The sequence below is a fragment of the Triturus cristatus genome, chromosome 4_1 (genome assembly GCF_964204655.1).
Source record: "Triturus cristatus chromosome 4_1, aTriCri1.1, whole genome shotgun sequence".
Taxonomy (NCBI): domain Eukaryota; kingdom Metazoa; phylum Chordata; class Amphibia; order Caudata; family Salamandridae; genus Triturus; species Triturus cristatus.
This window is the reverse complement of record NC_140585.1, coordinates 1142032578-1142048396: the sequence shown is the minus strand read 5'-3', so window position 1 is coordinate 1142048396 and position 15819 is coordinate 1142032578. Positions and strand designations below refer to the sequence as shown.

Below are 15819 nucleotides of genomic sequence, written 5' to 3'. Positions count from 1 at the left end.
TGGATGGATTCAGTCTTATGCATGGATTTATGCAGTCTCATGCTTGCCTGTATGCAGTCTCATGCTTGGCTGGATGCAGTCTCATGCTTGGATCGATGTTCTCTCGTACCTGGATTGATGCAGTCTCAAGCTTGGATGGATGCAGTCTCATGGTTGGATTTATGCATTCTCATGCTGGAATTTATACAGTATCATGCTTGGATGGATGTAATCTCAAGCTTGGATGGATGCAGTCTTATCCATGGATAGATGCAGTCTCATGCTTGAGAGTATGCAGTTTTACGCTTGAAGAGATGCAGTTTCATGCTTGAAGGGATGCTGTCTCATGCTTTGATGGACGCAGTCTTATCCTTGAATTTATGCAGCCTCATGCTCTGATGGATGCAGTCTCATGCTCGGATAAATACACTCTCTTGCTTAGATGGATGCATGCTCAAGCTTAGATTTATGCAGTCTCATGCTTGAAGGGATGCTGTCTTGTGTTTGAAGAGAAACAGTCTTGTGGCTGTTAGGATGCAACCCTGTCTTTAAAGGGGTGCAGTTCCAAGTTTAAAGGGATGCAGTCTCAAGTTTCGAGACAAGCAGTCTCCTGTTTGAAGGTATGCTGTCTCATGCGTTGAAGGGTTAAATCTAGAGGAATACAATCTCTTGCTTGGGGGTATACAGTCTTCTGTTCGCAGGAGCTGCAGTCTAACCTTGAAGGGATGCAGTCTCAGGCTTGAGAGGATGCAATTCCGTGTTTGAATTGGTGCAGTGCAGTCTCAAGCTTAAAGGGATGCAGTCTCAAGCTTAAAGGGATGCAGTCTCATGTTTGAAGATATGCAGTCTCTTGTTTGAAGATAAGCTGTCTCATGCATGGAGGGTTCAGTCTCATGTACTTTTGAGGTGTTTTTTGTACCCCGTAGCCACCTTTTGCCTAGTCTGCCCGCCCCGCAAGTGAATGCCCTACCCTTTCATTGAACTCATAACATTCTTGCCCCCTAGACAAGAATTTCGCAGCCATCGCTTTGGCTGTAATTTCATTCAGTGCTGATTTTAAGACTACTATCTGGTGTAAAGCAGGAGAGAGATCAGTCCCAGAAGAAACAGCAGTTATTAGCTCAGCCTCTGCATTGCTAAGGTGTTGGTATAACCCTCTAACCTGAGTCGGACTCTGCCTCTGATGATTTAAGGTGAACCTCATAGTCTCCCCCACTGACCATGGCCTTAAAGGTGTCCCATTCTACCCCTAACACCAATGCGCTGTGATCTGACATAATCCTGGGAAATAGTTCTATCTGACTTCTATTCAATAACATTGATGTCACAAAACAATAATCCAATCTAGCAAAGGACCTATGGGGAGCCAAAAAGAAGATAAACCCAGGGCTGGGAAATTTAAATTTAGCCCATACATCAGCCAAGCCAACTTCCTCCTCCAGAGTCTTAAGAACTCTATATGACTGTGGTTTTCGTCCAGTCTAATGGCAACGCCCTGCCACTGGGTTCCCTCTGCTTCAATTTAGATTAAAGTCCCCACAAAGCACATTCGGTGCCTGCCAGAGTAAAAGCTCTGTTTACAGAAAATGAAAGAAACCAGCATTGTTCAAAACTGGTGCATATATTTATTAAACATAGCATGAAAGATCCTGTTTGGTACTGGCACTCAGCTAATGCCCACCTCCCATATGTGTCGGCAGCCGTGCAGCCATTCGTACATTTCTTGGTCCTAGCAAAAATAACAACCCCTCTAGTTTTAGCATCCTGTGTGGTGCATGTAAGTAGGCTTAGGCCTTGTGTTTTAATGGGATTTCACTACCCCTGTCAATATGTAAACAACAGCAAAATTAGGCAGTTACGGAAGACACCAACTGCACCACCCTCCTATACACATATATATGAACAGAATTTGTAAATTCAGTTTGCCCACCTCTTTGGTCCACTGCCTTAAGAACATACAAATCTAGAACATATAAATAGCACAAAGAGAGGCAAAAACTCCAAAGTGTAAAAACTGTACAGTAGACACTTGAGTCCAAATTTTTCATTAGTACAAAAATATTTTCTTTAATGTTGCACGACCTATCGTATATAGCAGCAGCAAGACAGCCAACGCGTTTCGCCCGTTAACATCAAGCAAAGGAAAGAGAAGTTTGGGGGAGGCATAATTAATAATGGACATGTTTTCATTAATTCAATTTCACACACCCCTTTGAGTCCAGTTACAGAGTGCCTAGAGTAGAAGAGACTGACAGTATTAGTAGTAGGACAAGTCACTCAGTGAGGGGTGCCGCATCTATCTGTTTCTGTCTTACAAAGTCATCCAATTATTAAAATCAAACACTGGCAGTGTGCGGCCCTGCACCAGCAAGGAAAGAAGGATACAGTGTGATGTAAAACAGTAACCCCAGCCAGAAAACATTAACAACATCATATGTAAACTTAAGTAGAAATATATTATTTAATAGTACCTAACAAAAGTAAAATTTGTAAAAACAAAAAACACACCTGACCCACCCCTCTCCCTAACCCCAACCAATGTCAGTAAAGAAAATGTCATTGTCCAAAAGAGGAAACCCAACGCCCGGATCCCACCCACCCTAAGAATTATTTTAAAAGGGGCAATAAGAACGGGGTCTAAGTTCGGCGGGCTTTTTTCAGGAGGACACGAACTTGCTCCTCCAGGAGGGCAACACAGCACTTCAATGCGCGGCAGTTGCATCCACGGGGGGGGGCAGCACTGATGTAGGGGCGGCGGCTAGCGGCTGCCAGACGGTGGCGCCGTACCACTGGAGGGCGGTGGCTGGGGCCCAGGGCATTGGAGGAGGCTGCAGCTGCTGCCGCCTCCTCCTCCTACTCTTCCAGGACCACCAGCCGTCGATATTCATTCTGTATTGCCTCCAGTTTCCGATGCCGTGCCTTTTCTGCCAACTCCTTCCGGTCAGGTTTCCCCTTGGAAGGAGTAGCTATATATGAAGAAGCAAAAACAAGACAATTGTAAGATATACTCTTATCAAAGCAGTAAGACAAATATTTCTACACATAGTGTCACAGTAGCATTAGCAAGCACATAACATTTGTGGTATGTATGTACTATCCTCCAACTTTCTTGGACTTTCACAATTGTGGGAGTTTCAGGCATTCAACCAACCATGCATCTGATTCCTATCAGCCACCAGTATGCATGCGGCATGCATCCCACGAATCCTTCTCTGCCAGTCATAAATCTTAACTCTCACCCGTCCTTCTTCCTTCCACTCTTCTTTCCCTTTTCGTTGAACCCATCTATCAAGGTCATCTGATCTGACTTTTAGTCTTCTCCATAAAACTTTCACAGCTGAGTTAAAATCATCAGATAGAAGAGGCCATTGGTTACTCAACAACACTCCCACCACTAATGCTTTTACTAATGCTAAGTAAAGAGTATCTTCAACCGTTCACAACAACCTCTTACTTAGTAAGTCAACTGTACACTAGTATCATACAGTACACCCTTGCAGTGAGTGTCAATAAGTAAGGATTAGGTATCTAACTTACCACCGCCCGCCACTGCTGCTGGCTCACCCCCTGCAGCTCCTCCTGCAACTGCCGCCTCCTCCTCTCCTCCATCAGCAGCCGCGTCGCCGCAGGCCCCGGCACTGGTGGTTGGTAGTGCGCCTTGAAAAAACATTACACATTTTTTAGGTGTCATTATCCACCTCCCCCTATTTTTCACTAGCAAGATTGAAAAATGAGTTAATAGTAATACATACATATACAACATACATCACTAGTACAAATCAGGTAGTAGTAGAGTAGACACTAGTAGTTATATGGTCCCTAGAGCCATTCTAGTCTTTGCTTAGTTAGCCCGAACCATGCTACCATTTTACCTTTGTGTCTTTTATTTCAGCACACGGGTCGTTACCTCGCAGCTTGTTGTATAAAGAGTGACGCCTTTGAGCCCACATGAGCTCATACTGCTACTGTCTAAGCGCTGCGTACAAGGTCAATCAAAACAAGCCACTTTCTGGTGTTAGTCCATATTGCTTATCCAAAATGCTACACTTTTTGCCACGACTGAGAAATGCTTGCAATATACTAACGCGCACCATTTTTCTCTTAACAGACGGAAGATTCCATTCTAAGAACCAGAGCTTTGCAGAGCTTATGATGTAACCAGTACTAACTTCTTCTAAGGTGAGGGGTCCACATAATTCGCTCAGATCTTCATTTATCATTTTATATAAACTATATTCCTATTCCTACAACTGTTCACTTATTTATTAATCCTTATTTCGCTTTTTTTTTTCTTCGTTCTATGGACTTGTACTTGTTGTGTAACTAAGTGCAACAATGTTTATAGTTTTAATCTTGTGGATTTTGCTGTTGATTATAGAACAACGTACATAGCTTGTCAGTTGCAAATAAAATAATTTTTGAACTTACTTAGACTCGGAGGTATTTGGTGTGGATGGACTTACACGAGTGAGCGAGCGAAAGGAAGGGTGTGCAAACTGTGCTTGTGCATTGCTTCCACGACTGAGCGGTCGGGAGTGTTATGTTCTGGGTTGTCTACTCATTGGGTATTGGGGGGAGGGTTCGGAGAGCTAATAGTAATAAAACACTATTATAACTAGTCGGGCAGGGGATTGTGGTGGGTTCTGTTCTGATTGAGGTGTGCGTGTGAGGAAGGTCCAACCTCCCATCACCAACATCCTATTTTCTTGTGCAACTTCAATGTTCTGTATGTGGAAAATACCTACAACAGTAGTAGTATGTCCTAACCTATCAAAATAGTCAAACCTGGTTGGGCATTTTGTTGGTGGGAATTGTCGAAAAACATCAAGATTAATAAAGCCTCAAAGATTAAGAAGAATAGAAAGAGTACAAGGGGACAACCCAAAGGACTGGACTCATCAATGGCTAGAGCTACTGGTGAATCTGAGTTTTATTTAAAACCTTTTAAATAAAGAGTGGCCAACTGGGCATGCTTAGCTACACTAAATAACTAGATATATCTAAAATTTGCCAGATATATCAAGAGGGTCAAAGGGAAAAATATTTATTGACCAATAGGTTTCTAATCCCCTGATTCTGTGGCCAGAGATTTATCAAGATATACGCTCACAGCAATGTCTTGCAAGCATAAAACGAAGAGCCTTTGCGGATGGTATGGATAACTGGATCTCTGAGTCAGTTATTTTAAACCGACTGTGTGGCCTGAAATTTACTGAGACATAGGCTCACAGCAATTCGCTCACAGCAATGCCTTGCAATCACAAAATGCAGAGCGTTTACGGCTGGATTGGATTGTTAAAATCCCTTTATGTAGGCGTTTGGTATGAAAAATGTGCGCACTATGTTTGTTGCTTGATTTTAAGACATGCAATATGTTTGATACCCGTTTATCTTTGTATAGAGCGGGGCCTCATTTCTCTGAGCGGATGCCAGGTGAGGTGAGGAGAGCTCCCGTACATTGACGGGTAAGTGTTTTTCTTCTTTCTTCGTGGGTTTACAGGGAACACTGTCAAAATCCAACAGTGTTCCCAGAGTTGTATTAAGACCCATGATATTTAGCTAGTAATGATAAAGCAGGTTTGATGCATAACAATGGGCATTGAATGTTTTCCTTTCTTTTCAGGAAATGGACGAACACTACTGAAAAATTGACATAGAGTGTTGTGAAAAAATCTGCAACCCAAGTAGGTTGTATAATTTCCTTTATTGGTGTGTTTTTACTTTGTGGATCACACAAGAATATATAGCAATAGCATAAGTTCCTAGGTCCTGACGAAAGCCTGATTATCATATAATCGTGAGGCTGAAACATGCAGACCTTTTTCGAGCTGGACTTGAGCAGTTATTTTTTCAAAACCGCTCCTGCACTGGTTTTAATTTCGTCACTCGAACAGAATCAATAAAGTACCATATCTGTTTCGGTAGATGATTTTAATATTCACTTTTTTTGTTTGTTGCACTGCTTCCCTCACCACCATTAACAAATAAACCACATTATTAGGAACCATGGTAGATACTATATCTTAAATCGATAGAAAGGTTCTTGTGGCCCTTTCATGTTGTGGCCCTGATTCACTGGAGGGCACTCGAAGGGCTACTGAATCTCAAATGATGTGGGTTGCTACCTAAGCGGCTGATGGGATTTACTTTCACTTGTCAAAGTGTCTACTTGCTTTATCATTATTCTTTTGTTCTGACCCTAGGTTTCCTGTTTGTAGTTATCATGCTTAGCTATAGACAGACTAATGGTAGTAGTACAGAGAGTCATAGCAGAGGCAGTTAGAGGCAGGGATAACAAGAATCTAGAAACAGATAGTCTAGATCGAAGGGTAACTGTTGGTAAAAAATAGCATAGGAAACGGAAACAATAGTTCGGGGAAAAAAATATGGGGCAGTAAAAGTTAGTGAATAAGAATTAGTATTAAAAACAGGAAGACTTACTGGGGCCACCAGAAGAGCCCTTGTTCTGGTTCTCCTGGACTGGAACTGCTCCCGCCGACTCTGCCCCCATCTTCTTGCCCCTGGGTGCTGATCATGAAAGATATAAGAAAGGAAGAGACAAACACTGATGATTGGTGTGAAACAAATAAAATATTTTTATAAGACTGTCAAAAAAACATTTGTGTAAACAACAATTGCAATAAAATTGACCTATCTAATCTGGTCGACAAGTAGTATCTCAGGATTCGCGGACCGACTAGTTATTATTTATCTACACCAATCCAGTGTTCCATTGTGATTACAGAATACTACTAACTAAGCCTAAGTAGTACGTACCACCTGACCGAGCCCACCTATTCCAGGCGTGCCAATTGTACATTAAGCAAGCATTTCCACTTCTTTTAGTCCTCAAAAATGCATAAATGGAGGACATATGCCTGTATTTTTGCATACACAAAATTGTTGGTTCGTTGATGCAGATGTTCTGCTAGTGCTGCTAGACTTTTGCATCCATCTTCTGTGAACCAGTGTGTGCCTTACTGTCACACACAAAATCAGGCTCACCATCAGACGTGGCCCACTTGTGTGGACCTCGTGACATCACATTGGAGGGCCTGGCCTTTCACAGGGGTTCCACTCACAGGATTCTGCAGCTGGTGCTAGCGAGGACCTTGTGACATCACATTGGAAGGCCTGGCCTGTCACAGGTGTTCCATTCACAAGATTCTGCTGCTGGTGCTAGAAGGGCTCTCACGACATCACATTGGAGAGCCTTGCGCATCACAGGGATTCCATTCACAGGATTCTGCTGCTGGCAAGGCGTGGGCCTTAGGCTGATTGTCACAACTTGCTTGCACACACACATCCATACTAATACGTGCGCAGACAATTACACAGGGGTGTCACTCCGGGGTATCTCGAATACTCATTTTGACGTATCCCCCTCTATGAGCTGCGAGGTCTTAAATCGTCTATAGAGGGGGCAGGAGAGGGGAGGGGGAGTAGCCAAAATCTTAAAGGACTGCTGAGACTTCGTTACCATGCATCTAGATAACTTTGAGGGAGCTGAGGTCCTAGGTTTCTTCTTGAGGGAGCGGAAGGGCAGCTCTCTTTCTGGAATACTCTGCTCCTGTCCTCTGGGCTCTGTGGTTTCTTTTGTGCAAACCTACTCTGTTTATATCTCAAATTTGGTCCTCTCACAATCCCAACTTTTTTATTCTTGGTGATTTTATTATGTGGGCGGATGAGACAGTGCAATACTCGAAGGACCGACAGGGTTCCTGTGAAATGCTGGGAGTACAGCACCTTGTGCCTGGCCCCACTCATCAGGAGGAGCATACACTGGACCTTAGTTTTGCATAGGGAGACCTTATCTCCTGGGGGGTGTTACTCCTCTGAGTTAGTCAGACCAAAAAGGAGGCCTTCTATATTAAGTGTCCAAAGTATTTAACTCGAGGCTGGGGTCTACAAAGCCAGTTCCTCGTAGAGCATGGGTCAAACTGGCCCACATAGTGGAAACGAATTCCTCTGACCCGGAACCATGCTTTCAAGGTTGAGTGTGAGGTCGAAGACAACTGCAATGCTTTACAATAGAGGATTACAGAGGCTCTAGATAAAGCAACACCTCTTAAAGGGGTCAAAGCCTGCTTAAGACCTTCTGTGCCTTGGCATACCTAGACTTTAAAACAGGCTAATTAGCTTCTAAAAAATTGGAGAGAAAATTGCATGTCTTGTTTTGCTGAGTATAAACAACCATTAAAGTCTGCCTTAAACAGCTATAAATATATGTGTGCAAGGCTTAAGAGGAACACTATGCCAAAGCTATTCTAGGAGACTCAAATAGCACGAAGAAGATATTTGATATTGCTCGTGAGTTATCCGACCCAGAATGCACTAAGCAGGCCATTAGGCCTTCTCAGAATTTGTGACACTTTTATCGATTTTTTTCGATAATAAGCTCCAGAACATTATTTTACATATAAATCCTCCCAGATCCTCTTTGTGCTTTTCAAAGGAGGGGGATGCACTTTAGACAAAATCATTTCAACCTGTACTAATAAACTTGAATCCTTCAAAATGTTGACTGAGGAAGTTTAGGGCAGCAGCGATATCCATCTCTTCGGGCTCTTTACAAGACCCATTACCACCAAAAGCCCAGATACTGTTAGCAGATTGGGTGTTTCCGCCACTCCTAAACATTTGCAATCAGTGTTTGTAAATGGGGCAAGGTCCATGCACCTGGAAAAGAGCACTAATAACTCCTGTTACACAAGCATTTGCAATGCAACAGGTCTCGCATTCACGCGAGTTTGAGCTATTGGCATTGTAAATGACAATGCCTTTTATTTATGTTTTGGATTTCAAAACATAAAAGGCATTGTCATTTACAATACTAAGAGCTTAAACTCTCGCAAATGCGAGACCTATTGCATTGCAATAAAGGGCCTTCTCAACCGCTTGTTAGATTGTAAATATCAGAGGAAGAGACCGGCCTGCGACATCTTCAAAGTAGTGATATATAGTGCGTGAAGAAGATGTGTAAGTATTGTAAATTACACAGACACAAAGTGTGAAGTGAGAGTTACATATGATCTGAGCTATAAACACTAATACAGCGCTCCAACACCTTTCGCTCTGTGATTACACTGTCGCAGCTCAGGAGAAAGAGGGGAGGGTGGCTATTTTCTGCCCTCTCTATGGTTTGAGTGTGTAGTGTGGCATTGCTATCTTTGGCCTAATAAAAAACACTCCAGCTGTAGTAGGGCCCTGGCTTCACCTCCTGGTGCAGGGTGGGCTGTGCTCTATGACTGGCATGGAGGGAGGGATGATCTCGGCTGCAGCTCCGGCATCATACAGTGCCTCTGCTATTACTAGTGAGCGAGAGGCGCTGAGGTGGCGGTATTGGTAGTGGTGGGATTGGTATTGATGGTGGTGGTATTGGTAGTGGTGGTATTGCTGGTATTGGCGGTGGTGGTGGTAGTGGTGGTATTGGTACTGGTGGTATTGGTGATGCTGTATTGGTGGGGGTATTGGTATTAGTAATGGTGGTATTGGTGGTAGTGGTATTGGTAGTGCTGGTATTGGTGGTAGTGGTATTGGTGGTGGTGGTATTGGTAATGGTGGTACTGGTATTGGTTGTGGTGGTACTACCAGTGGTGGTATTGGTATTAGTGGTATTGATGGTGGTGGTAATGGTATTGGTGATGGAGCAAGGATTCGTATAAGAAACTTGCTTGGATTCAATCCTCTCAAATAACATGTCATAATGTAATCAACTCGTTTTGTGAATACTAAAACCGAAATACACCACAAACACTTTTATCTAGGGGAAGCTTTTCTATGTGCATTACTAACCCGTAACCCGATTGTCCTAAAATGGCCGACAAAACGCTGGATTTCTATTGCGCATGCGTCTACTGCATCTACGTAGTATGACTGTCGCTTTTGGTGGGAAACTTCTGCAGCTGCGCAATGGCACTAAAAATGGCCACTTTGAACTCACATGCTAATGCACCTGCTACTGCTACACTAAACCTTGTACGCTCTGTTAAACACTAATGCAAAGGATTTAAATAAGTAAATGGGATAGAGTAGAGATAAGTGGTATACAGTTAAATCATTTGTCTCTGTGTTCTAACGTGTCTTTTTCTGACTTTATTAATAGTCCTTATTTGGGCCTCGGAGGGTGACTGGAATCCCTACCTTGTATGAACTGCGCGCATGCGCATAGAAATTGGCCGGAAAACAATGATGGCTCCCGTGTCACTCAGCCAAGGCCACCTTGAATGAAGAAGCCTGAGAAGCTCAACTGATGACCCCAGCGAGAGCAACAATGTTGAATAAAATGTTTAATTTACTGAGTAATGTGAAATGCGCGTGGGAAGAAAGCTATGGGAAAAGAAAATTAAGGGGCGGGGACATAAACAATGGTTCATAGTGAAAATATTAAATTCTAAGTGGTGTGATGAACTCACCTCCTCATCCTGACCAATCAGAATAAGGGAAAACATAAGAATTGATACATGGGGGGTGGTACACGAATCAAGAACAGTATAATTGAGGTACGATAGCTACAGATTTCGTCCGACTTGTCAGATCTGTCATTCCGACTCATCACTGACCCAACACGTATGCTGCTCCAGATTCTGTCCGAGACGCTGTCTCAGACCTTGCTGCTACCAGAAACTCTGTCTGAGAGTTCGAGATACTGATCGATAATCTATTCATCTAAAGGGATTGTGGAAAAGGGACACCCGAGGAGAGTAGTGCCAGAGTGGGTGCAACGCTGGCGTTGTACTTTAGAAGAAGCTACCCTTCCAGATCTGAATCTGCCAATTCTTCTAGCTGTGACCTGTCTTGGAGATTCTATCTGGCCCCCATCACGGAGTTGGGTTCATCTTAGACTATAGGTAAATATAATCAGAAAATCTGTACTTCTATGCCTGTTCCCCCCCTCCCACCTTTTTCTCCCTTTTCAGGTACCGTCATCATTGATCATTCTTGTTTTGCTATGAAATTTTTTAGAATAGTTTTGCCTCTTGAAATGAAGGTGGTTACTGTAATTGAATTTTGACTCACAAATTAACTTAGATAAAGGTTTTCAAAACTTCTTGAGCCTGTGGTTATTTAGAGTAAATAGGTAAATGTCATTCTACCTTAAACTAACTCAGCAACCTAATTCGTCGAGGAAATGAAACAAAATTTATTGAAATTGGTAAGACTTGGTAAAGGTAAATAACAAAGGTACAGGTATAACTCAAAATTGATGTCAGCGGGGTTTACTAGCTTATTGTATGAATGTGGTTTGGACCCAGGTGAGTATTAGGTGTATGAGTGACCAGAGCTGGTGACCCGCGCTCCATCATTGGCGGTGGTGGTATTGGTGGTGGTGGTAGTGGTGGTGTTGGTGTGGTGGTATTGGTGGTGGTTGCATTGGTATTGGCAGTGGTGGTATTGGTGGTATGGTGGTGGTATTGGTGGTGGTGGTATTGGGGTGGTAGTATTGGTGGTGGTACTGTTATTGGTGGTGGTGGCATTGGTGGTAGGGGTGGTCTATTAGTGGCGGTAGTATTAGTGGTGGTGGGATTGGTGGTATGTGTGATGGTATTGGTGGTGGTGGTATTGGTGGTGGTGGTATTGGTGGTGGTGGAATTTGTATTGGTGGTATTGGTGGTGGTGTTATTAGTGGTGGTTGTATTGTTGGTATTGCTGTTGGTGGTATTGGTGGTGGTGGTATTGGTGCTGTATTGGTGGTGGTATTGGTAGTTGTATTGGTGGTGGTGGTATGGTGGTGGTATTGGGGGTGGTGGTACTGTGGTGGTGGTATTGTCATTGCAGGGGGTATTGGTGGTGGGTGTTATTGGTGGTAGTGGTAGTGGTATTAATGGTGGTGGTATTGGTGGTATTAGTGGAGGTGATATTGGTATTGGTGGAGGTGGTATTGCTGGTATTGGTGGTGGTATTGGTGATGCTGTGTTGGTTGTGGTATTGGTGGTCGTGGTGGTATTGGAATTGGAGGTGGTATTGGTGATGGTGGTATTGGTAGTGGTGGTATTGGTGGTAGTGGTATTGGTGGTGGTATTGGTGGTGGCATTGGTGTATTGGTGGTGGTGGTATTGGTGGCGGTAGTGGTGGTACTGGTATTGGTCGTGGTGGTGGTATTGGTATTAGTGGTATTGGAGGTGGTGGTATTGGTGGTGGTGGCATATGAATTAGTGGTATTGGCGGTGGTGCTGGTATTGGTGGTGGTGGTATTGGTGGTGGTAGTATTGGTGGTGGCAGTATGGGTGGTGGCAGTATGGGTGGTATGGTGGTAGTATTGGTGGTGGTGTTATTGGTGGTGGTGTTATTGGTGGTGGTATTGGTGGTGGGGGTGGTGGTATTAGTGGTGGTAATATTGGTGGTGGTGGTATTGGTGGTATGGTGGTGGTATTGGTGATATGGTGGTGGTATTGGTGGTGGTAGTATTGGTGGTGGTGGTGGTATTGGTGGTATGGTGGTGGTTTTGGTGGTGGTGTTATTGGTGGTGGTGGAATTTGTATTGGTGGTGGTATTGGTGGTATGGTGGTGGTTTTGGTGGTGGTGGTATTGGTGGTGGTGGTATTGGTGGTGATGGTAGTGTGGTGGCATTGGTGGTTTTGGTGGTGGTGGTATTGGTGGTAGGGGTTTTAGTGGTGGTGGTATTGGTGGTGGTGGTATTTTCGTGTAGTCCCTATATGCCCTATACAGGATCTGCACGTTTGGATAACATAATCTGTGGGTTTGGTTGCAGACTGATTCTGAGCACCCCCACCGAGAATGTTAGCCTGTTTGCATTAGCTAGCTCACAATGCCACTAGTGTCTCCTCTTATTGGGTAGAGAATAGTTTCTGGCAACCTTAGAACATGACCACCCTGATCCCCCAGGATCGTGGAAACATAGTACTACTTTTCGCTCAGTCAAAAGTGCTCACTTAGTTTGTCCCAGAGATAGACAGAATAAACTGTCTGGGCGTTTCAATAAGTATTTATTGAACAGTTGTTATTCTCGTGTAAAATATATGAGCTGCAACAACCATTAGACAGTAGCAGAGATATATGATTAGCAGTACTAAGAATATAAAAGGATAGTGTAGTTCTACCATCCTGCAATAAGTATGAATAATACATGAATATAAAATGCAGGATAAAAGTGCGCATACTCCTACGATGCCTATCTAGATGTACCTAAGTGTACCTAGCAAGTGAATAGGTGTGAAATCAAGAATCCCTCTAGGATTTAGTTGAACCCTATTACACGAAGTGTGAGAATGTAGGAGCCTGTCCTGGTCTCCAGTTGGACCCCCCGCAAGGGATGTTCAGACCACTGTCAGCTGGAGCGTCTGTATGCAGGAGTCTCAGCGTCTCTGGTCAGTGTGTCGGCCTGGAAGTCTCGGTTCCCTCCCCTTAATACTAGCAAGAGGTGTTAGATTTATACAGAAAGTATCTAGGGCTCCTTAGTCCCTTGTTGCTTGTATTAGCCATTGTTGGATTTGAGGATGACATAGGGGATGAACGGTGTACGTAGATATGGGGAGGAAGGTGGTGTAGCCCCAGTCTGGTATTCATTCGGACTGTGTGAGTCTATTGATGGCGTTATAGGACTCTATTGTTTAGGAGAAACCCTCCTTCTGCACCCAGGACTAGAAGTAGGTAAAAATCAATCCTAAAAGGCTTGTTACAGTGTAGTGTAGGGGAGGTAATGTAGGTGAAGGAGTATGATGTTACCCGAGCTTGGCATCAAATGGCAACACTGGTGCAAACTAATCATTAACTTGGCAGCATCATGACTGTCCTGTATGGCCTGAGTGAGGTCATGTCGGAGGTCTTCAGTAACACCTGGGAGCACTTGAGCCACTGAATCCCAAAGGGTGAGGGAATAGTGCCCGAGCAGGCAACTAGCATTTACAGATCAAAGTGCCAAACTGGTGGATGAGAAGACCTTTTTCCTGAATTTCTCCACCTATTTTGATTCCATTTTGGGGGAAGTAGTTGGGAACGTGTTGGGGGTAGTTTTGCTATCAGGCACTTGCACCACCAAGTTTTCAGTGGAGGGGTGACGAGATAAAAAAAGCTGGGTCGCCCAGTGCACAGCAGTGGCTTTGTGCAACTTGGCAGTTGACTGGGAGGCCAGAGCAAGGATTGGCCCATGCCCCCAATAAGGCATACATCCCTAAGGGCCTTGTTAAAAAGTAAGAGGGGTTCAGTGGACATTTGACCCGGCTGAAAGCTTCGGTAAGAATATTAGTCTTAATCTCCGTCAAGGACTTCAGCCGCCCCACGCATTACCATGGTGTAAGATGCATTCTCTCAGTGTCAGAACCAGGGGGAAAGCCCCAACTCAGGGGAGGTATCAAGGTCACCAGCCTCTTGTAGCTCATCGTACCAATCGTCTTCAAAGTACAGCTGGCGAATCTCATTACCTCCGTCAGAATCATTGTCTGAATCCGTGCCAAACAAGGAATGTAAAATATGTGTTCTCCTTTAAGAAGGCTCAGGGGAAGGAAACGGTGCCTCATCAGCTGCCGGGCACTCCTTCCAGCGAGGTCAAACTGGCGCCAACTCTGAGTCAGAGAGTACAAGAGGTACCTCGTCTTCTGATATCGGTAGAGTAGGCACTGGCGTTCAGTTTTTGAGAACCATTGTGGACCTTGGCATTGGAGGTGGAGTCACAACTGGAGCTGGAGGCAGCCACGTGGTGTGCTCTGAGGGTCCGACTGTCACCAAGAGTGAACCTGCCGGCAGTTTTCCAGCTAGAGTGGCCTCTCTGCTCCATGAAGCCCAACAGAACACCAGAGGGAGTCGGCAGGGATCCAAAGAGTCAGAGAATGGCCTCATGGAACTCTTCAATGTGTTTTGGCATGGAGGATGGCACCAGATACTCTGGTTGTACTGGAACAAGTTGCTGGATGGGTTCCGACGTAGACTGACTTCCTGTGCGAGATCGAAAAGTATAGGGCTTTCCCCACGCAATCTCAAGACAGTAAGAGTGGCTGAAAGGGGTCGAACCCTTTTTAATTTTCTTGTTTTTTTCCTTATTTGTCTTACTTGAAAACTTTGATCAAGAGGGAGACTGACCCCTAAAATGATTTCTGCAACTTCTGGACCTGGAACTGGATCAGGATCAATCAATCAATCAGGATTCATAAAGGTCAGCAATTCACCCGTGAGGGTTTGGAGGCAGTGTTGCAAGCTGCTTTACTGTGCTCTGTTCATTTGAAAAGCTAGGTCGCAAGTCCTTTCCGAATTCCTGGAGGGATGAGGTGGTCCTGAGATGCAGGGAAAGATTGCTTCTATACTTTGGCCACCAGGTAAGAAAGGAGTGTCCTCCGTGTTGGCTCTGCAGATCTGGGGGGTGTCTGCGAGGAAGAGGGAGGGGGATCGCAGGTGTCTGGATGGTTGGTGGAAGTTAATTCGTTTGATGATGTATGCTGGTCCATTGTTGTGCCGGACTTTGTATGTGTCAACATCTTGAACTGGCATCTCGTCTGGATCGGGAACCAGTGTAGCATCCTGAGGTACAGAGTGAGGCGAGTCGGTCTGGGGAGGTCGAGGATGAGTCTTGCTGCTGAGTTTTGTTTTGTCTGTAGTCTCTTCAAGAGGTGTGCAGTGATTACCATGTAGAGAGTGCTCCTGTTACCCAGCCTACTGGTGATGAGGGCCAGAGTGACGGTCCTTCTAGTATTGCATGGGAGCCACCTGAAAATTTTCCCGAGCATACGTAGGGTGAGGAATCAGGCGGCTGTTTCTGCCTTTACCTGTTTCTGCATAGATAATTTGCTGTCCAAATAGATGATGCTGTGGGTGTGACCTGTTGGGGTGAGGAAAGGCTGAGTTCAGCAGACCACCAAGTGTCATTTCATTGTGAGGTGTTGTTCCCAA

At 44.5% G+C, this 15819-nt stretch overlaps 1 protein-coding gene across 1 annotated transcript in view; it reads right to left on the bottom strand.

Annotated features, from left to right (window-relative positions):
- Nucleotides 1-2604: 2604 nt before the first annotated feature.
- Nucleotides 2605-15819, bottom strand: part of LOC146856198 (uncharacterized) — an 86573-nt gene continuing 73358 nt past the window's right edge. Inside the window, exons 4-6 of the mRNA XM_085650710.1 lie at nt 6421-6507; nt 3517-3636; nt 2605-2945 (exon numbers count right to left, since the gene is read on the bottom strand). Coding sequence (XP_085506836.1) covers nt 2833-2945; nt 3517-3636; nt 6421-6507 — 320 coding nt within the window. The 3' untranslated portion in view covers nt 2605-2832. The remainder of the gene's footprint in view (nt 2946-3516; nt 3637-6420; nt 6508-15819) is intronic.